Source organism: Tympanuchus pallidicinctus, unplaced genomic scaffold (genome assembly GCF_026119805.1).
Source record: "Tympanuchus pallidicinctus isolate F22 unplaced genomic scaffold, pur_lepc_1.0 scaffold24, whole genome shotgun sequence".
Classification (NCBI taxonomy): domain Eukaryota; kingdom Metazoa; phylum Chordata; class Aves; order Galliformes; family Phasianidae; genus Tympanuchus; species Tympanuchus pallidicinctus.
The window spans coordinates 2,228,192-2,250,326 of NW_026294741.1; the positions used below are offsets into that span (position 1 = coordinate 2,228,192).

Below are 22,135 nucleotides of genomic sequence, written 5' to 3' on the forward strand. Positions count from 1 at the left end.
GGCGGGGGTCATGTGAACCAGTGCAGAAAAATCTAAAGATACCAAATATTGCGGGACCTTTACATTTGGTGCTTCTTTTTTTCCATAGTATTTTGGGCCCGGATTTTTCTGAACTTTTTTTCCCACATTAGTTTCTATATTAGAACATAACGTAAAATGATGAAACACAGGAAGGAATCTTCTTTTAAACAAAATTATCAGTGTTAAAAATAACAATCTTTTTTTCCCTCGGTGTGCGTTTTTTTCTTGTAAGGACTTTATTTAGTCTTACAATTCGATGTAGCCAGGGAGTCGAGCAATACTTCAGTGGCATTTTACTTAGTTAGTTAGACCTTAATTTTCATACATGCTGCTTTTGTCCTGTGTGCCCAAAACTCGCCATGACTTCATGCTGCTCTCTGGGCACTCGGAAAGCAATGCGCTTTGCAGGGGGAAACCCGACTGCTGTCTGCAGTGCTTCTTTGCATTGACTGAGTGAAAGCGGAGTGCAGATTAAAATCGGGATGGGATGGGAATGTTTTTATGAAATGTTTCTGCAGTGGAGATACGTTTCGTGGAAATGTGCTTGTTTGGAGGACTGTGTTCCTCAGGGTCAGGATGGGATTTCTGCCGAAGGGAGGTGAGAACGCTGTGTGCTGGTTGGAAAGGAAGGGCACACAGGGCTCCTCCATGCCCGGTGCTGGTGGTGCTGTGCCCTCCGTTCCCTCTCTCCTTTAAAGCATACCTTCATTTAACCTGTTGTTTTCTACTCAGATTGCTCCTAGTTCCAGCATAGGAGACACGTGCTGTGAAATAAGATTCCAGCGAACGAAATCCCTTCATTGTTCTCACGCTCTGGTATTTTAGAGTAAGGAAATAACACGAACTGTTTTATTAAACATTTTATTGTGAACTTGTTATGGGTGATACAGGAGGTAAAGAAGTTTGCAGAAGATGTGTTGGGTGTATGGGCCACAAAAGATGGATTATTGTACTATGAAGGTACTTGGTGATGAGAAACCTGCGCTCAGCTGTGTGTCCTATGAGTGTTTTCCATACCCACATCCAGCTGAGTGCAGATTTTCATGCACACTTACCTGAATAATAGAAGTTCCCTTGGAATTCTGTATCGTGGAAGCAGATTGAAGCAAAGTCTGAGTGACCTACAAAGGTCTCCATACTGCAGTAATTCCCAACAAACACAGATACTGTCAAAATGCCTTGATGTGTTTGCATTTAGGTACTGTGAATTTATTACATATATTGCATTTTTAATCCTATGAAATACAAGTGAATTGTAGTTCTAAATCTTCCTTTTAAATGCATTAGATTATTAATGCTGTTAAAGGAAATGCCCACAAATGGAATTACTTCTGGAGGTTTTGCTTGCTTGTTTTAATCACTCAGAATCACTCATGCGTTTGCAGTGAATTCCTGTACCAGGTGCCAAGTGGAAATGACAGAAAGACAGAACATTCACCAAACTAAAGCAGCCTTTACCTACTGACAGATATTTTGAGAACAAATTTTACATCTAGGCACTGTAATTAGTAATGTAATATTTGTTACTTAATGGCAGTGTTTTAATGAAAGCTGTTGGGAAGTGTTTTTGAGCACTGTCTCTGGTTTTCTTACTTAATATGGGATGGAAAATTAAAATAAAAAAAGTACTGCAGAGTGCATTGCAGCAGGCAGGGGCAGAGCACGAGCAGTGCCAGCTCCTGGCTGCCAGCAGCAGCAGGGCAGGCTTGCATCCTGCATGGCACATTCCAGCTATTTGCTGTTTTAGTTGCCTGTAAAGTGGTGGTGTGAAAAACCCAAGAGTGACTGTGATGTGGGACAAAAGGATCAGGAAATGGTGGAAGTTTGCAGATTCCTGTGGTACCCACAGCCTTAGAGCACCTCTGTGTCCCATGGGTTTCTCCCATGGCAGGTAGGTGTTCCGCACCGTTCTGGTCCTGCTTGAGGGAAGTGGAACATTAAAGTTCATTAAAGGAGCAGCATAAGGGCATAGCCCTTTGGAGGCAGGCACTGGCTGCATCTTGCTTTGACCGCAGGATGCTGGTGCCGTTAATCGTCCCAGAAATGATGAAAGCAACACAAGCAGCACGTTGGTCTTGGCTTTCGTTGGCAAAAGAAGCTGTTGGTCACTGTCTTCGTACAAAACGGATGTCTGCAAATCAGGAAACGGGGTGCAATCCTTACTGAAGGTGTAGGGGTGGGTCTGGATGGAGGTAGGTGTGGGGAAGGGCAGACATTTGTGGCCCAGCAGCCGGGACGTGGATGGCTGCCGGCTCCAGTCGGCTCCCAGCACTCACAGCGTGCTTGTGGTTCGAGGGTATGATCTAAGTAGCGTAGGGTGGTTTTGTTGCTATGGGAAAAGTGCTAAAAAAGGCTGTATCTCTTGTACAGCTCAGATCCTTTGGGTATTTAACATACAATTTCTGCTAAGGACACTCAGAATTATACCTCTGATTCTAAATTGCTTAAATGTTGAAACATATGGTCTTGTGTGCTGTTCGCTAGGAAACAACTGTCTGTATCCAGGCTGCCAAATTCAAACAAGCCCGTGCTGTAGGAACGTGAGGCGGCTCGGCAGAACTTTTGGAAAGAGTTGTGACCAAAAGGCAAACCTGATGTATAGAGAAATGCTAATTAAACTGGTGCCGGATATCAGTAACAGATAATTAAATGTTAATAGCCGAGAAGTTTTTCAATTAAAAATGAACTGTTTGTGTCTTCTTGATTTCTTCTGGGGGCCAGGTTCGTGTAGCTGTCATTTGTTGATTCTCTGCTACGGTAATCATTTTAATAAAATGCAATTATCTGCATAATTAATTTCTTTGACTGCTCTGCTGTGTCCTTCTTTAGCAGAGGCCAGAATGTCAAAGATCAAGTAGATTGGGGAAAATAAAAAATTCACATTGTGAAAGGATATAAAAAATACTTGGAATTTCAATGCATTGGCTTCTATTTATCTCAAATGTCAAGGGCAGTGTAAAATGTATTTTTAAAATGTGTTTTTGTATGGTTTGAGCCCATTCTTGGCGTAGTTGTGAATCTAGAGGGACCATTGTTCTTTGAGAGAGTTTGAGGGGGTTTCTTTGTACAAAGTGACAAAAAGAAGACTTAGAGTACTGGGCTGCCATTGTTCCTGTGCGGCGCTGTAAAATTTGATTTGAAATTAGGACCTCGGGGCAAGCTCTTCAATAGCCAGTTTTTATTTTCTGCCAGCATTTTAATCACTCTTGGGCTTAAAGTGGATGACCAACATAATGCCTCTATGTTTAATAGAACAGTTCATATCTTGAAGGCCAGTTAACTGAATTCAGAGATCTGTCATCTGCCCAACATTAGTCTTTTCTGTTTCCTGTCTATTTATGAAGATAGCTCTCCATTCCAGCCAGCTCTTAAAGAAGAGCAACTCTTTCTTTTTTTTCCTTCCTGCATTTCTTCCATGTTCTGACATCTCTCAGCCCTCTCTTAAAGGAGCCGGGAGGCGATGCTGCAGTGCAGATGTGTGCAGGGCAGATGTGCATCTGGCAGAGCAGCAGGTTGTGGAGATGCAGCACGCCGATCCCGACAGCTGGGCAGAGCGAGGGACGGACGGATCCAGTTTTGCAGACACGTGGGATGACGGGAAGGGAAAAGTGCCATGTTGGCCTATGCCTTCACACCTCATTGGGGTTCAGATTGCAGAGATGCCTGAATAGGGTTTGAGGAAAACTGGGGAAGAAGCACTGGAGTTTTTGAAGAGCTGACGACAGGTCGTGGTGCTGTGCTCAGGAGGGACTTGCAGAAGGACGGTGCAATTGCACGGTGCCTCACTCAGCTTGTGACGTAGGGCAGGTTGTTGTGTTCAGGTTACCTAAACGCTGCGGATGTACTCCTGTGTATTCTGGGCAGTTTCTGCCCTGTTTGCTGGGGAGGCAACAGGCTCCTTGCCTGGCTGCCAGATGCACAGCAGGCACATGCTGGAGCTCTGAATGTTCAAGGCTGTGTCAGAACAAACCTGCAGGCGCGTTCACACTAAGGAGCAATTATGTTCATTCAAGAGAGGACAAGATTGGAGCTGTATTTCAGGTTTAAATAGGTTAGCAAGTAGGATATCTTGCTGTTCTCCAGAGGAGCTACCTGTGCAGCGTGCATTTTGCAGGCATCTCTCACCCCAAGGTGAACAGCACACCTGGGCTGGCTCTTCACTGTAAGATAAATAGCTGAATTTCAAGTTGTTTGCTGTGTTGAAAGACACACAGATTGGAATCGACGTTCATTGAGGGATTTGGTTCATGTGCAGTGAGCTTCATGCCTGGCAGCCAGTGTCCCTGCTCTGCTGGGATTGCTGCCGTGAGTGCTAATTAGGATGGTGCTGGTACACATGATTAGGGAGTGGACTTAAACCACCAGGCTGCTTCACCTAGACCGCTAACTAGTCAGTAAGTGCTGCTGGCTTCTGATCGTCTTTGAACTGGTCAGAGCTTACACCAGTAGCTTAAAGTAGAAGGGAGAATGTTTTGTACCCCGTTAGTAATTATGATCTGTTATACATTATAATTAATTCCTAACCAGCTTAAATTTGCTTTTAGTTTGCCAGAAATGGAACAACTTTAGACACAGATTACAGTCATCAGAAATCGCTTCAGTCACAGTCATCTGATGCCTTTGTTGCCTTCATTTGTGCTCGGTCAACAAAATCCAGCTTGTGTTCAACACTTCTCCTTGGGCAGATGCGGAAGAAGAGTGGCTCAATTGGGCTGGAGAACAGTGAGAGGTTGACATTCGGCATCGTTGAGCACAGCTTTTCATTCACTTTCAAATGTAGCTGTGTGGGTGGCTACACAATGTGGGAAACTCTTTTCATTGAAGAATCTGAATATTTTGTAAGGAAGTGAATAGTTGCAAATAATCTTTTCTGTGACACTGAAATAAAGAACAAATGAGCTATTCTCAGAATATACTGAAGCATTATTGTCTTCAGTTGTTTAACAGAGCTGTAGAGAAAAAATATTCCAAACTTGACAGATTCATATCCTCATCTTTTCTCCTTCAGCAAGAGACTGTAGCTTGTATAGCTGATACTGGTTAAAGCAGAAGGAGCTAGAGGGCTACATTTGCTGCAGCGCTGTATGAAAGTAAACACATTAAAAAAATACAACTCTAGCTTTTCAATAAGGAATAAGGAATTCCAGGTAGAACCAAGGAGAAAAGAAGTTTTGTAGTTACTCCTTATTAAAGGGGTTGAATCAAAAAAGAAATCGATTTCTCCTGATTCTCCCAGAATCACAGAATCATTCAGGTCGGAAAAGACCTCTCAGACCCCCAACCCATCGCACTGTGCCCACTGAGCACAGCCCTCAGTGCCACACATCCCTGGCTCTGGAACAGCTCTGGGAATGGGGACCCCCCACAACCTGGGCAGCTGTGCCACTGCATCACCGCTCTTCCTGAGAAGAAATTCTTCCTCATATCCAACCTGAGCGTCCCCTGGTGCAACTTAAGGCAGTGGCCTCACACCCTATGTGGCTCAGATCTTGTTTAAATAAATTATAATGAAGATATCAGCGCAGGAGTTGGGACGGGCCCAGGGATGGAGCCGTGCGTGGCAGCCCTCCCCTGGGTGAGCAGGGTCAAGCTGGGGCTGCTAGGCTGTGCTGGCTGCCTCTGGGGGAGCAGGCAGCCATGTAACATGACAGCGAAATGTTGCTTTCCTTCCTTCAGTGAGGTGAAGGATTTTATCCCTATTAATTAAACATGCCGCAGCCCGCGCTGTGATTCGCAGGCCTGCGCTCCCGTGTTCCTGTGGTGACGTCTGTAGTGATGCTGCGGGGACGGCGGTGTTTCCTGCAGCTGGAGGTGGGAGGTGCTGCAGGGGTTTCAGAGGTTCTCAGCTGGTACGGCGTCGTTCCTCTGCAGAGACAGCTTGGGGCGCAGGGCTGAGGGCACCCAAGTGGGTCTGCATCACCCGAATGGAGCGCCGCTACCTTCATCCAGCTCCTGGTGTATTTCTTCCCAAGCCACTCCAGAGCGTGATTTAATTTTCTTTTTATGTGAACTCAGAGATTCAGCTTCACAAGAATGATTGTGGAGATTTGCATATGGCCCGCTGATTTCTTTATCCTTCAGGGTTTTCTTACCGAGCACTTGAGGCCATTGCAGCTGGGGGGGATGTTTAAGAAGTCACCAAAGCAGGATGTGAAGGAGCTACCACAGAGTGCTGCGCAGAGGAAACCCGGTGGGAATCCTGCTGGGACAAGCAAGGGCTCTGTGGGGCTGCAGAGCAGGAACGTGTCCTTGGTGAGCCCTCTGTCAGCCCTGCTGCCAGGATTGCAATGCACAGGGAGTCAGATAGGGATCACCGAGCTCCATGATCTCAGTGCTGTCAGTACAGGCTCTTTTCTTCTTTTCCTTAATTTGGAAAAAGTAATTACAAAATGATTTTGGAGAGATGTTGTAAAAAAAAAAACAACTGTGTGTGCACTTCTGAAGTACCTGCTCGGCACATCTGCAAAAGCCATCCTTGCATTGCACATTCCCCCTTCTATTTGTTTGTACCTTCTACTTCAAAACCCAGTCTGCAAGTTTTAGGAGGTTAATATTGCATAGACCATTTTAACCACCGTTTTAAACTTGTTTTCTTATTAAAAACAAGACTTCTGGCTTTTTCCACAATATTAGATCTATCATATCAGAGTACTTTATTGAATATTTTATTGACCGTCTGCTTGCCCTGTGCTAACCTGCCTGACATCCAAAGTTTCCTTCTCTCTGGAGATGCGATGTCAGCTCTCATTAAGCAGCTGAGCGTGAATTTTCTCTTCATATTTCCTGTGAATAAAGCTCATCCCAGCAGGCAGGCGCTGGGCCCTGCTGCAGTCGGGGCGTGCGGCTCCGCAGCCCGGCGGCGCGGGGCGGATTTAAGGTGGTCTCGGCAGGGTGTGCTGTGCAGCCAGAGTGCTTTCCCTTTGGGGCTGACATCAGCACGCCGTATAATTTTGCTTTACACAAATGTAAAGGTATTGAAGAGGAAAATTCCTTCCCCTGGCAAGATAATTACTTGACTTCTCATAGAAGGAAAGCTTGAAGCAAAGGCTAAGAGGAGAGTACATCTTTCGCTTAAAGTAGGCGATCTACCCAAGAACATGGGTTTGATTTACCGAGCGTTTACAGTTACAAGTGCATTTTAATTGTCTCAGTTCATCTCCCAAAATTTGATGTCTGTTGTTAATATTTCATTCCAGTTTCTGTATAGCTTCCTTTTTAAATTTTTAATTCCGCTTTTTCTTTTTAAAAACCACAGAACCGCGTTCCGTCAGCCCGTGGTGCTGGGATCACACCAACACCTCGCTCACAGCCTGCTCCCATTGCCAGCACATCTCCGAGCCCTGCGCCCAGCCTGGCCTCACTGCCTCCCAGTAACGTGACCACAGCTTTTGCTGTGCTATGTGGTATTTATTAAATCAGTTTAATGTGAGGCAGATACAAATGTTTCATAGTTCAGTAGGCGGTTGATAGTTTCATTATATGCGCTCCTTAGCATGTAATGATTTTTTGGCAGGCTAATTACGGTGTCTTTTAGCAAGCATTCCAAAGAAAGGCAAGGGGGAGTTTTCTTCAGAAGCCATCAAATATCTTAGGCCACTTTTTTCATGCAGGGTGATTTCAAAAGCTGCCATTTTTGAACAGACTCTTAAAATCATAAGAAAATGGGTTTTCCTGAAAGACAGAGGAATTCAGAGCAGAGCCTAGCAGAGGGCAGAACAGCAGCTTCACCTGAGCTGTGCTGTTGTGGCACGGCTCTGGGAAGGAACACCGATGTGGAAGAATGGATTGCTGCCTTGTGGGCTGTTTTCATTGTTGTGGAGCTGAAGAGATGAACCCCGTTGGTTCCTGTGTTGCTGTGACTCTGCCATACGGCAGATCTGCATTCACAGCAATGCGTCTCAAACGCGAAGTGAAATAAGAAAGGAAGGCAATTTAATTTTGCTCTGTGGTTATGGAGGTCTGTGCAGCACAGTCCTCCTGCCACACGCTGGTTGAGCACCTTTGGGGTGTTCATGCCTTTCTTTTTTTCAAACTTGGTGTCAAATGTTGAAAGTCAATTTATTTTGCTATTACTTTTCGCTAATGATACTAAAAACTTTTTTAAAAGCTTTCCTAATTAATGATCTTCTTGCTCACAAACAAAAACTATATTGTCTTCATGAAGTGCCTGAGTGTTTTAAAGCAACGGGCTGCTGGAAGGTTTTATTGCCTCATGAATTTAGGGTCAACACACCTATTATTTGCCGGAGTTAATTTGTGCCGGGTTATTGACTGTCTGGGTTGTAAGGGTACACGACTCTTGTAGAAGTTACACTCATCTCAAGTTGTTGTCGTCCTCTTCTTTGTGCTCTGGTTGCATGGTGCCCCAGTGCTTGGCTCATACAAGAAGAGAAAAGGTTGTGCAAAGGCAGGTATTTAACTTCAGGCTCAGGAGACATGGGAAAATAAGGCCGTCATGACTCTGAATTGTTCTTCAGTTATCTTTATGTAAGGAGGAGGAAAATACATCTTTCTAAGTCATAAAGGCCTGTGAGAATGTACAGGATGCTTAAGATTTGCAGAAGTGCCTCATTAGGCTTTTCAGATGCTCTCCCTGAACTCAGCTCTCTCTACCAAGGGGGGTAAGGCCAGCTGCAGGAGTTCAGCAGCACTGAGTAGTGCAGCCAACACAGACTCCCTATGGGAAAATTGAAGAGCGGAGTTGCATGTATAGCTCTTTGTAAATCAAGGTGAAAATACACCCCTTGGAGCTCCAAACTGCCAACACAACACATAGTAAAACCAGCAGCTGGTTTTAAAGATTTTGCAAGAACTCATCCCTTCTGTGTTTGCAATTGAAAAGTGAATTACAGTCCTGTTGAATTACTGTTTCTTCCTTTTTCCAATTGTCTGCTTCTTTCACAAGTGAATGTGAGCCGCGTGTCCTTGTGGGGTGAAAGGCTGGCCTTCAGGCACACAATGGCAAGCTGCAGTCTCTTGCTGTGTCATACCATCCAGGGTGCAGTGGGTGAGCAGGTCCTGAGCAGAATGCACATTTGCACCAGTAAGTCACGGCCTGCAGGGTGGGGATCAGAAGAAGCGCTGTAGCGCTGCAGGCTGCGCTGGGCAGTGGTGCGGATCTGGGGAGGAAATAGAGAGAATGGTGAGCTTGGTCATCCTGCCCTTTGGTTGCCTGGTTGGATTTTTATGCCCAGATATATTATTACCGCTTTGAGTGAAGGTAATGTGTTTCTAGAAATAACCTTTGCCTCCATCTGGGCTGGTAGAAATAATTTAAAATCATTCCTATGTATGAGGATCTGTATGCAAATCTGGAGTACGCTTGGCAGAAACTCATTCTTTGAGACAGCGAGTACTGGCTCTTCATGTTACAAAGCAGACGGATATTCTGACCTCTGAACAGGACTGCTGAACAGATGATGGTCTGATTCTTTGCTTCATTTCCAGCGAGCTCTGTCTTTTGGCTCTCTGCGGTGAATATTTATTGCATAAAGAGGGGGAAGCATCTGATCCTGGTTTAAGATGATCGGTCTCGGAGTTTCACCAAGTTCCATCGCAATTCTGAGGACTGAGGAACAAAAGCATCCAAGATTATCTTGCATTTAGCTGGGATGCACATGAGTTCTGTCATGGTTGCTTTATAAATAGCTACACCAATCATTCCCAAATTATTATTACTCATTTTTCGTGGGTGTAGAGCTTTTAAAACTGGAAAACTGAAAGCTGGCTGTGTTTGTTTTCTCATGAAATCGTAGCCAGAGCAGTAAATTCATAGCTAAACACTTACTCATGGGCTACCGTATTATAAATAACCGTCCACCTTGGCCCTGTTTCTGCAGCCATTACTCACTGCGCTCAGTGCTCAGGAGTGCAGGGCAGTAAGTGACCCTGCTCGGGGTGTGCAGCGTCAGCGCTCCTGGAGGAGGGGTGGCACAGAGTCTGTCAGCAGGATTGGATTTGCAAGAAGCACCCCAAGGGATGGCAGTGAGACAGTGCTCTCCAAAATGCAAGCAGAGAGGTGGGAAGGGACAGCATGGCTACGGATGGGGCATTGGGAAGTTTTTATACCAAAAAGCTTTGCTGGGCTTTGTTGTCGGGCTTTGGACATGCGGGCTTGTCCCTGAGCACATGGGGAGCCGTTATCACAGCAACGCTTTCCACGTGTAAATTAACTGAAAGGTTCGAAGCTTTCAGGATGGATTCCAGACCAAAGGTCATCCTTTCTGGATGACTTCTTGACTGTCCTGTGCTTGCCCACATCTCCAGTGTTCACCAGCTCAGGGAGTTTATGAAATTTTGATGTAGGAATTAGGTTGTTGCTCATCTTGTACCTTCTTGCTCATACTATTGACAGTAGCACTGAACTGCTTGAGGCAGATAGCATCTCAGTGATCACTGTGCTATTTCAGCTCTCCACTGCTGACAACATCAGAAGTGTTTTAACAGGGTTTTAATGGGCAGCCTCTGTATCTCCTTGGAGGGTTGCAAATAGCTGCCGTGAAAAACCTTTTCTGCCGCTCTGAGCTGACATGCCCTCCTTTTCCCATCCAGCTGCCGCTTGTTTGTGTGGCTGCAGCACTGTCGACAAGCACTTCTCATTTGGGCCGGGCACCGTGCAGACCGTGCGAGTTAAGCAAGTTCCTGCATCCTTCTTGTGAGCTGCGAGGGCTGACAGCATGGATGCGAAGGCAGCGAGAGGGCAGCAGCTCGGGGAGCCCCGCTGTGTCCTGCTGGCTGCTCATGGTGTGCAGCACGCAGCTTTCTGCTCTGCTTCTTACTTACAACATGTTCCCAGTGATACCGCAGCTCAAGAGTTAATCGTTTTGAAGAAACCTTCTTTTTTCTAGCAGAAAACAAGAAGAAAAGGAATAAAACCACGCACTATTTCTCAGGACAAAGCACTGATAGGATAGCAGCAGTTTCTAGCTGGCCGGCTGCTCTGCTCTGCCTGTTACCAGAAATGAGGCTCTGCGCACGGCTTTCTTTGGGCTGTGAGAAGCTTTCTCCTCCCTGTTTTGCTTAATATGACTATAATGTAGCCTTTATCACACTTCGTGTCGAGGACTCCCAGTTTAGAAGCAGAGCTTGATGCCCATGGGAAAGAGCACTGCAAATGTACGTTATGAAAAACATACAGACGAAGCTCAAAAGATCCACTGACATGTAAATTGAATTAAAAAATTATAGCTTTTCAATGAGGGCTTGTGTCTTCGTTTTACCAGTTTCCATGAGTTCTTATGAAAAAGTGTTTCTTTTTGCATTCTTGGTGGAAAACATCTGAGGGATATTACAGTCCCCAAAAGTGCATATTCTGTGTCATGAAAAGAAAATTTTACCCAAAATATATACACTTGAAAACTAGGCTGTAAGAAAAATACCCATCTTCCTGTTTTATTTCTGTCCTCTTTAACAAAAGTAACTAACACTGCATGAAAAAGCACACCCAGCTGTGGGTGTCAGCTGTCTTTCTTTGCATGCACATATCTAAAGTATTTCAGAGCTTGCCATAAAAGGAAAATGAGTTTGGGTTCAAAAAGAAGCGACAGAAACCTGTGCAGGTGAGTGGACGAGCAGGGAGGGAGCCCAGGGCCACGGGAGGAGCCAGGCCAGAAGCAGGAATTGGAGTAATAAGTGTTGCTGTTCAAAGAGGATTCTGGCTTACACGAGGCAGTCGCAGAGTATAATGAAAATCTTATGTATTGCTCCATCTACTGCATGCTTAAAGGAAGAAGTGGGCAGCACCAAACCCCACCTTGCAGGCTGTTTCCTCTTGCAGCACAGGGCAGGCAGGGGAGGTGCTGCTGATGCTCTGTGCATGGGGTACACGGGTGGGATGTCCATCTTCTGGCTCTGCTAAACGGGCTCAGTCTGACATCCTCAGTGCAAAGCAGAACCTGAACTTCTCAGCTGCTGGAACTGAAAAAGGAAGGTCCCGAGGTCTATTAAAATTGCTGTAAATAAATGCCTTTCTTCACTGTATTCTTCTGTCTACTCTGCATTCAGCAAACCCGACCCCAAGCCAAAGCACTTAAATACCAGTGTATTATAAAAGCTACTTCTCCTTAATACCCATTATTTCAGGTTTTAATGCAGTAAAGGCAGTGGCTTTTACGGTGTTTTATTAAGTCTGAAGCAGCTGTTCAGAGGACCAAATCCTTCTGTTAAGGGACAGATAACCCCCTGTTCCTGGAATCGCATCCTGGAGGCCAAGGCAGCAGGGAGCTCCGACTTCACGTCGCTGTGCCTTCCAGCACCACACACTGCTCCCCTGGGGTTGTTTCTCTAACTTAATTAATAAAAATAATTTGTCAGTAGCACACGCCTTCTGCAGGGTTTTTCCCTGAGTCATCTTACTGGCAAAGAGATTTGTTACATATAATAATTAACAAAGAAAGACACCCTGATGGGGTGGGATTCCCTTTGCGCAATGTCTCAGCCCTGTTTATTTAAAGAAATCACTAGCCAAAATGCTGTAATTTGGCTTATATACTTTCTTCAGTGTATAAAATAAAGAAAAAGGGTGTAAGTTAACTTATGATCAATAACAACAACAGCTTGGGGATTATCTGCTTTAAATTCTAGAAGAGTGTATTGAAACAGCAATTTCTAAGATGCTCCACCTCCTGTTTGCAACTACACAGTTAGCAGTATGTATCCCACAGCTCATTCGAAGCTTTGTTTTCAGCGCTAGGTGAGCAAGCAGTGTTGCCTACACACCATGTAGCAGCCTTCCCTCGGCGTGGCTGCACTCCATAAGGGCGCAGTGCCTGGTGTCAGTGTGACAAAGTGCCCCCGCTCTGTGCTCCCCTCCCTTTCCCAGCCCTCCCTTTCCCAGCCCTCCATGCTCGTGTCTGAGGGCTTTGCTCTCAGCTCGGGGATGAAGCAAGTGCTGCTCTGAGGCTGTTATTATGCACGTTGTTTGTCACTGCTGGTGGTTCGGTTGCTGCTTTGAAGCTACTCTTGTATTAGCATTGCGCCTTAGGCAGAATTGTTCAGTGCTTCACTGTTCGTGTAATTTCACTTGCTTTTATGTTCTCCTCTGTTTTATGGTCTCACTCTGCCAATTTGGATATAATTGTATGGAACTTTGCTTTTGGATTCATTCTGTAACTTTTTCTTACAGGAGCTCTGCCGTGCAGAACAACACGTGTATGAACTCAAGGCGTTGGGCCTGGTGTTGCTGAGTTCCCCACTCACAAAAGCACCCAGTTTTCAATCTTGTTTCTTAGCATAAAAACACAGTTCTTTTTGAAAGGTCAAAAACAAGTGGTAGTCAGAGCCGCATTCATTCAGGAGGTGGCTGGTGCAGATGCCCGTCAGAAGCACACGATGAGCCCACCTGAGATGGCATCTCAGCAGGCAGGGCCAGGCCTGGGGCTGCAGAACACGGGTGCTGGGTGTGCGCTCAGCTGGCGCTGCCCCTTCGCCGCTCCTCAGGCCTGGAGCAGAAGGGAGCTCCTCCTGCAGGTACCGAGGTTCGTGCTGCTGAGGTTTTTAGGCAAATTTTGTTTAAGCAGCCGTCAGATGAAAACTCTCGAGGCTCTGTTTTGTTTCTGTAAATCTCGGAGTATTCGTCATAGGTTGGCGGAGACGAAAGCAGTCGTGTGGCAAAGCCGCAGCGCTGGACTTGTGTTCAGGAATTTAAGGGAAATGAACTTCATTTCCCTCATTTGCTCTTCTCTCCTCATCTTCCTTTGTTCCCATGCACTGATGTCTGGCGGTCTCAGAACCAGGCAAATAATTTATTCAATGCAATATTTCCCTGTGCTGCTTTTCACAAGCCTGCATCCTCTGTGACAGAACTGCTTCCCGTTGGTGCTACTGCACTTTTAATGTTACCTTTTATGTTCATGTTTGTTCCAACAGAGTGGCCACTAGCACAGACGACTTGAACTTGTATCACCCGTAAACTGACAACGCTGGAGCCACCAGTTTGCCATTATCCCTACTAGTGTATCTGATTTAATTTTGCGACAGTGGATTAATTCTTAAAATTGCAGTGCTTTTTGCTCGTTAATGGTCAGTAAATGATTCTGGGGGATGGGGGAATGGAATTCATCAGTTTTGTAGTCATTTTAATTCTTCTAGTTTTAAGTTGTTCTATAAATATGTCTTTATGGATGGAGTTTTACTAGCTTAAAAACATCTAATTGAAAACAGTTGCTTAAATCTCTTTGGATCAAGAAGGCAGTAATAAGCAAAGAGAGTATCTTATCCCTCCAATCCAGGAGTGCTTAGCGACTGGTATACGTGGTGCATGTGTAATCAGCTTCTTGTTTCATCTGAAAACCTGAGCTCTGCTGGTGTGAGCTCGGACTTCACCAGCAGCCTATTTTTCCGTGTCTCTACGATGACCAGCTAGTGAAATGAAATATAAACAAAAATGACACAAGATAAAATCATAATCAGTTTGTTTATGGCACCATTATATAATGCGTTGTACAATATCACTGGCTTCTAAGAAAGAAGCTCTGGATTTGCCTTCTTGTAAATTACCGTTTTGCTACCCATTATGTAACGATGTGACGTAACGCTGGCATCAGGCAGGGCTGATCTGTGCTGCTCTGGAGGTGCCAGCAGCTGAACCTGGAGCTGAGATCAGTCCATGTCCCCTGTCCATGCTGCTTGCACCTCCAAAACTGACCAGTTTTGGGGGGTAGAGATGCGGCTGTGCATACATTTTCTTTCTGAAACAGCTGAATTGTGTGTGTTGGGGTTGGGGGGGGTTGTTGCTGTGATTTGGTTTGGGTTCCTTGTCTGTTGTTGGGTTTGTATCAGAAATGCAGGTACTTCCTGTCCTGAGGTGCAATGACTGTAAATCCTATGTATGACTGTGAGATACTTGGATCACTGGAAACCACCTTTATTTTGATAATATATTTAAACAAATGCTGACGAGCCTTCTGGTAATGGGACGTTTTTATATCTGCCTCCCCCAGCTGAGCTGAGCTGTGTAACACCTTCCAAAGGGACCCTCTGGAGGTTCGCTGGCAAACCTGGGAGGTCTTAAATAAGGACAGCTGATTTTTGAGCAAGGGAAGCAGAACCAACCATGCTTGGGGAAGGGAATAAAGAGCTGCAAACCTTTGGGTCCTTTCCTCACAGGCTGCAGAGGTGGTGGCCCCACGCAGATGCAGTCTGACCCCACTGGTGTCAGTGCAGGCAGTTTTGCTGGGCTGCCTTCAGCGTGCACAGAGAGCTCAGCCCCTGCACTCCTTCTGAGCCTTTCTGACAGGCAGGTCGCACTTCACACGAGCCCATTGTCCGAAATCACTTGCTGTTTGGGGCTTAAAGAAATGCGTAAGCGTTCTGTCCCTCTAAAAGCCATCCATTACCAAAAATAATCAGCAATCCTTTTTTCTCGTACCTTTGTGTTGTTCTGCGAGTCAGAGCATGTTATGCACCAGGGGCATGTGCTCTGCTTTTGGAGTTGCTGTGCTCACCCAACCCCAGGGCACGTTCAGTGCAGGAGACCCGAGGTGACCCAGGCACAGCACCACGGCCCCTCTGCTGCTCGGAAGGGAGTGAAGCGTGGAGTCCAGATACAGCACAGCAACATCTTGGTCCAAGGAGAAGAGTGATATGGTAATGTGTGAGCTCTCAGAAGCGCACGGGGACATTAATTATTCCTCAGCTTTCTGCTGAGAGGAAGATGGGCAGTTCCCTCATTTTTAAGGGAGTAACCCGCAGCACAGGCAGGATGGGGTGATCCTTCTGAGCGCAGAGCAGGAGCTGGAGCTGGAGAGTTCTGTGCAGAGGACTTGGCAGGCGCCCGGCTCTGAATGCTGAGCTCTCTCTGAGGCAGAAGAGGTGTAGGGGAACGCAACATCTTTTTTGCAGATTGTTTTGCTTATGACAATGCAGCGTCTCATTTGCGAGCCAGCCTTCCTGTCCTTCTCAGACTTCAAATAAAGTCATCGTTTTTCTCCTAAATCCCTATGATTGACTGTCTACAAACATGCTGACAGTCTCAGAAATAACGATGAGGAATCTGCTCACTGTATGCTGTGTCCAGCAGCAGGAAGCTCGCGCCGCGCTCCCGCAGCTGGGCTGCCTGCTTGTCTGCAGCTCCCTGCAACGCTGTCAGCTTGCCGGGGGAAGGCTGCCTGCTCGTGTGCTTGCCAAGTACCCAGCACCAGGTTTTAGGTAGAGATCCATGAGCTGCGTGTGTTTCAAAATGCAGCTATTACAGATGCAGTGATAGGAAAGTATTGGGCCGAGGCACAGCTTTGCAGAGCAGTTTGGGCTCTGCTCTCCCCGCTGCGTGGCAAAGCAGCACCTGGAAAGTAGCAGAGCAGCTCCTCACCTCAGGGCAGTGCTGGAGCTGGAGCTGGGTGCTGCTCCTCCGGCTCTGTCATCACCTCTGGTGCTTTTCCCTGCACTGAGCAGAGCACTGCTGCTAGTTGGTGCCGAGCACACGAGATGCAGAATTGTGTTCTTGTATCAGTTAGGAGTTTTGTGGCATTTGCTCCCATTTGACAGCGTTTCCAGATGGAAAGGAGCAACGGTGGTTTTTTTCTGTGCGGTGCAATTTTCGTTCACCTTAAGTGGTTTTGAGTTTGGGGAGCGGGGTCTGGTGCTTTGTTTTCACTAGAGAAGGCAGATGTTATTTCAGCAGAGGAGCAGGAAGCTGCTTTCCCCTTCTGCAGCTTGGATAGAGCGGTGCATCTTTTTGAGCAAATTCCACTGGAAGCGTGATGAAGTTAGTTGCATTTGCAGCTATTTTAATGAGTCTTTATTTTTGCAGCACAGTAGGCTAGAAACGTGTTAAAGCCTGGTGGTAAAGTAATTTATGAAGGGCAGATGGAGTTCAAAAGGTTCAAATATACACATCCAGTGCCAGCGTCATTTGGATCTTCGCACCTCGGTGTCCCAATAGAGAAACTGGATACTGAGTTTTTACAGGTTTTACTGTAAAACCGAGCCCTGCACAACTTTCAGTAACTAATGGGTTTTGCAGAAATGATTTCACTGCTCTGGATGTCCATTAGCTGTTTTGCTTTTATATGTCTTTGCTGGAAACCTAAATGGCTTTTACCTGCCCTTTTTTAGTAGTTATATGTTTGCAAGAGGAGACTTTTGTGCTACAGTAGCCAGTAGGAAAAAAGCTCTGTACTCAAAAATGGTAAGAATATGTAATCATAGTACATCCTACCTAGAACTTAAACTGTGTGTTGTCCAGAAAGTTTCCATCCCTCGCGTTCCAATCCCAGCTGACTACATGCGGCTTTAATCTTCCCACTCTTGAATTCATTCTTTTTGTGTGTGGCTTTGCTGGTGTTAAAATTTAATCCTCAGCAGTTACATTGTATTAAGTCTATGTTTCTCTCCTTTCCTTGCATGTCCTACTTGATTACTGGCAAAGGATTTTGAAATATCCTGAAAATCTGTGCTTTCTAGTATGGGGGATGATTGATCAAATACCTTTCTACCAAATGGTACTTCAGGGAAGTTTCCTCTCTTCTTTATTGAGCTGCTAGATTCTTAGTAAAATTAACCCCAAAACGTATTATTGCTATTAGAAGCACACGTCTGTGATAAACAACTCTAAAAAATACCCTGCTGATTTAGAAGGGCTCTTCCATCCAGGTATGTTCTCTCCATTCAGTATCACTCCTACTGCTTTTATCTGTGTAACACCATCAATGAGAAGGAATTCTGTTGGCTAAGCACAACATGTGCCATTTCCTATATTGTGAAACTATACAGAATAAGCAAAAAAAACCAGATAAATCCACGGATTTCAGTTGCCATTCCTCCCTAGTTTTAGATACGTGTGGAACTGTGGAAATTTTACACGTGGAAAAACAGGCTGGCAAGAACGGAGGAGTGACAAAACCACTTCCATCGTGGAGCAGAGGATGTGGGATGCCTGTTTCCCCCTGGTGAATGAGCACTGAGGAGGAAGGTGGTACTGAAGCTGCTATGGCTCACCACACAAGGGTTTGATTTTGTGGTGCAAAATCTAATCTTTCCAAGACTATTCCTCTTGGGTATAAGTCTGCAGTCTGCTTTATGCTGGGAGATTGGCACGAGATCTGCAGCATTTAAGAGGATAAGGCCTTTGTCTCCAAAATGCACCTTTTTTTTTCTTTTTTTTTTTTTTTTGGAACTATTAAGGCAGAGGAACAAGAAATGGTTTTAGGAATATAATGTTAAGATCCAGTACTGTAATCCTTTCTCAAGTAAAAACATGTTACAGGTCAATTGTATCGATTTGTATCTTCAACGTGTTTTAGAAGATTCTTTTTTTTTAAAAAAAAAGGAAACCTTTCCTACTAAACTGATGATTAAAGAATTACAGGAAGAAGAATTATAGGGACCCACACTAATTAGCCAGAAGGACATCATCTGGTTCCTCATTAGGCACCGTTTGTGAAGTCCTAATCTCCTTCCTTGAAGCATTTCAGAAAGGTGGACAGTAAATAGCAGCAGAACATGGCAACCAACCAGCTTAGGAAGAGGAGCAGCGTGTGAGGAGGAAGAGAGGTGATCCCTGGTGACTTTGGGTGGGGGATGTGGCTGCTCTGTGATCAGACGTGAGCAGCCTTCAGGTGACAGGAGTTAAACAGAAGAAACCAGAAGGAGGAAGAGAAGGAGTTGAAAGGAAGGAAAATACAGGAGACCTGTTCAGTAAGTAAATTAGAAATGAAATCAGATAAGGAGATGAAAACAAGTGAGTGCAACCCTAACTAACAGAAGTTGTTCCTGTGTGCTCAGGATCTGGACAAACTCAGTTGAATTGAGACCACATACTAATCTTTAGTCTGAACTTCCTTGTTTTTTATACTTAAATCTGATGTTTTCTGACAGTGGGATTGGCATGGATACTCACAGGTAGAGAAAAGCAATTAAGAAAAGATAAAAGTGATCTTCAGTGTCAGAGGGTCATGGCTGTTAGCTTATCAGTTATAATGAACGTTTAAAAGGCAACTTTTATCTCAGCTGGACTTGATTCTGCATCTGGTGAATGTTGACACGATGGTAGGGAGATTACGTGGATCAGTTGGGGTTCTAGCTCAGTATTCACAGTTGAAATTGCTTTGTTCCACCTGAATGCTGTAGATTTCTTCAATAATATTAATGACTTAGGGGTCATGTAAGATGTGGAGACTATTCTGATATTTTGATACTTGATGGAAGTACCCAAAGTGCCCAGCATTGGCAGACACACTCTGCTTTCCAGTAGAACTACAGCCTGTAATATTTTAGAATTTGGTTTGACTCATCAGAGAAAGCACAAAACAAAGGCAAGCAGCAGCAGACAGCATTTCCTGTTTGTGTTTAGCTGTGAGGAAGGCAGCACCTTCAGCACGTGCCCCCATGCCTGGACACGGCGCTTTACCGAGCCACAGCGCATTGCCAGCATCTGACGAATGAAGAATTTTCTGCTCTCAGTGGCCCTTTTTGACTGCCAGCTTGTTGGCCAAGCACTGATTCTCTTCTATTCAGACACAGAATTTATAGCAAACAACATGCAGTGTTCTGCTGTGAGATGCATTTTTTGCCTGTGCTTCGGCCATCCCTGCTGCCTCCTGCTCAGGCACCTCCCAAAGTCACCCTTAAGCTGCTTTTGAAGTGAGCCAGCATCACTTGGATGTGGGTGAGGTGCAGCAATTTGGGAATTGCTCCCAGCTGGTGGATAAATGATTTCCAAGCAAGCTGGGTGGCTCCCTAACTGCTCCTCCCAGTAGAAATGAGCTGAAATATATAGAAATTGTTGCTCTGACAAATAAGCTAATAAGCCACTCAAGTTGCTTTATGCATTGAATATAGTTGCTTGACAGTTAGTGTTATTTTCTAATTATATTAAGTTATAAATTATTAACAAGTGTTTAATTTGAGTCCAAACAGATTGAACAAAAGGGATTTGTACAGTTATGAATTGCAGCAAAATATGAAATTGTTGAGCTTTTAATGTACGCAAACTTGGAGACCCTGCTTATTTCTCCCTCTTTCAACAGCCAGTCATGAAACTTTCTCGACCTTTTCACCTTTAAACTTTATTTGAACTTGGAAAGAAGACTTGTGAATTGTGGAGGGGGAAAAAAAGAGGAGAAAAGGGGTGGGGGAGCAGGGGGAAGAAGGTCTGATTATACGTTACCGTAACAGTAATACTAGCAAAATAATCCTCCTCTTGTGCATGAGTGTCTGCTACTGCAAGCTTCGGGGTAATAAGCTCACATGACATGCCCAGAGGCTAGTGCTGGCCTGTGCTCTTTTTTTTGTACATATTTAAACAAAGGTTGATTATCCAAACAAGAATTTGGACTGCATCAACTGGACCAGTTAAATTATAGTTAGTAAAACTTGGCGCCTTCACAGCTTGGAATGTTACAATTACAGCTGGATCCTCATTTGTTAGGCAGCCTTACAAAATAATAAAAGTGGAGATTTTTATCTTTATAGGACATAGCTTAACTCTTTGAATACAGCAAACTATGTGCCAAATATTGCAGTTTCTGCTTAGACATCCTGTTCCAGGCCAACAGACACAATTAAAGAGTTCTCCCTGTGCTCCGTAGGTCGTGGGGCAGCCTCAAGGCTCTCTGCCGGCACGCTGATGCGCACTGTGACACTTGCAGGGGACATTTGTTATCCTCCAGCATTTCTCTCAGATAAAAAACAAGAATGCAACAAGCAATTTGTTACTTGATCTCCTTTATCTTGCTGCTTTTTGACAGTATTGCTGGGTTTTATTTGCATTTCCTTTCCTGAATTGCCTGTCACTGTGAAAAACGCCTCTGCCCATGTAGGATCTGGATGGTCCGTGGCGATTTTCACCTTGCAGAGGAGCTGGAGAGCTGCCTTGCATTGGCTCCACACCATCAGCAAACTTTTCCCTGACATCCCCTTGAGCCTACAGGGTTGCCTCTCCCCACGGCCGTTCCCTGTGGCCGGGTTGGGTGGCATGGCATGTGCTCATAGAAATTGAATTTCAGTTAAAGCCATTCCAAGCTTCTTTTTCCTTCCTCGTCTTCCAGAGGTAGATTGGTTTTGATGAAATACTTACAAAACTGAACTTTGGCTTTCTGGTCATGTAATACAGAGATCTGGTTGACAATCAGAAAATGAAAGTTCCTTCCAAAATGAAACAAAGCATCCTTGTCTTTAACCAGGAGCAAAGCAGTGTCTGCCGGGCCAATGTACAGCTGTCCAGATCTCCCAGTGGTTTTTTTGCTCAAAGCTTGGTCTCAGTTTCTCTTTAAAGACAGCATTTTGTGTTTGCATTCTGTGCAAACTATTGCTGGGTAAAAGTGGTGAAGCTTGAGCCATCAGATGACTCGGTGTGTTTGCAGGGTCCCACCAGCTGCATGATGTGCACCAGGCCGTGCCAGGACAGTGAGTCAGGAGAAGTGCTCCCTGCACTGTGACTGCTTGACCATGTTTCAGAATGCTTCTGCAGTGACAATAACACGGGTAATCCGTGTTTGCTGCAGTCAGAATACGTGGGAGTTAGGAGAGCAAGGAGCAGGTATTTCTGAATGGAGGAACATGAGTTTCCTTATGCTGAAAACTGAGAAGTTAAGATTTTTAATCAAGATAAACTTGCAGATTCAAAAGCTGCAACTCAGTCTGGGAGAAATGATACCAACTGGAAATAAGAAAGACCTAAGGAAAAACTGTGAGTTAATGTTTACTCTTCTATTACTATTTTAATCTAGCGACTTTACAACATGACCTTTGAAAACATGGCAGTATTCAAAAGGAGCGCTGCTGTGCTGCGGGCCCACAGAGCTGGGCTGGGTCAGCGGGTGCCTGAGTGCCCAGACTTGAAGCAGCAGTGCTTGCCATCAGACTCCTGGCATTGGGAAGCTCTGAGCCTGCAGGAGGTAGCAGTGAAAGAGGAGCAGAAGCCCAGATTCTGAGGGCAAATGTTTGAATTTTGTCTCTTTCGGAGGTTTTACCTTCTGTGTTTATGAAGGGCTTCTTCTCCCAGTTGTGAGGAGCAGCCTGCTTGTTGCTCCTTGCTCTGCCAGTGATCTGCCTTTCGCTTAGATCTTAGCCGTGCTGTTGGTGAGAAGTAGGGATACCCCAGTTAGTCTTCTGCATGACAGCATTTGGTTTCTGGCCAGGAATCCTTATTTATTACTTCTGCTGGCCTTGTGTTTTT

General features: G+C 45.2%; 1 protein-coding gene across 12 annotated transcripts in view; it reads left to right on the plus strand.

Moving 5' to 3' along the window:
• BCAS3 (BCAS3 microtubule associated cell migration factor) overlaps positions 1–22,135 on the plus strand; it is a 302,365-nt gene that overhangs the window by 194,425 nt on the left and 85,805 nt on the right. Inside the window, exon 24 of one of the 12 annotated variants that reach the window (XM_052688679.1) lies at positions 4,566–4,921. The exons of 10 other annotated variants lie outside the window; for them this stretch is intronic. In XM_052688679.1, the coding sequence (XP_052544639.1) occupies positions 4,566–4,636 (71 nt within the window). In that variant the 3' untranslated portion in view covers positions 4,637–4,921. Of the gene's footprint in view, positions 1–4,565; positions 4,922–13,887; positions 14,917–22,135 lie in introns of those variants that run through there. One more of the 12 variants, XM_052688680.1, reaches the window with a different exon arrangement.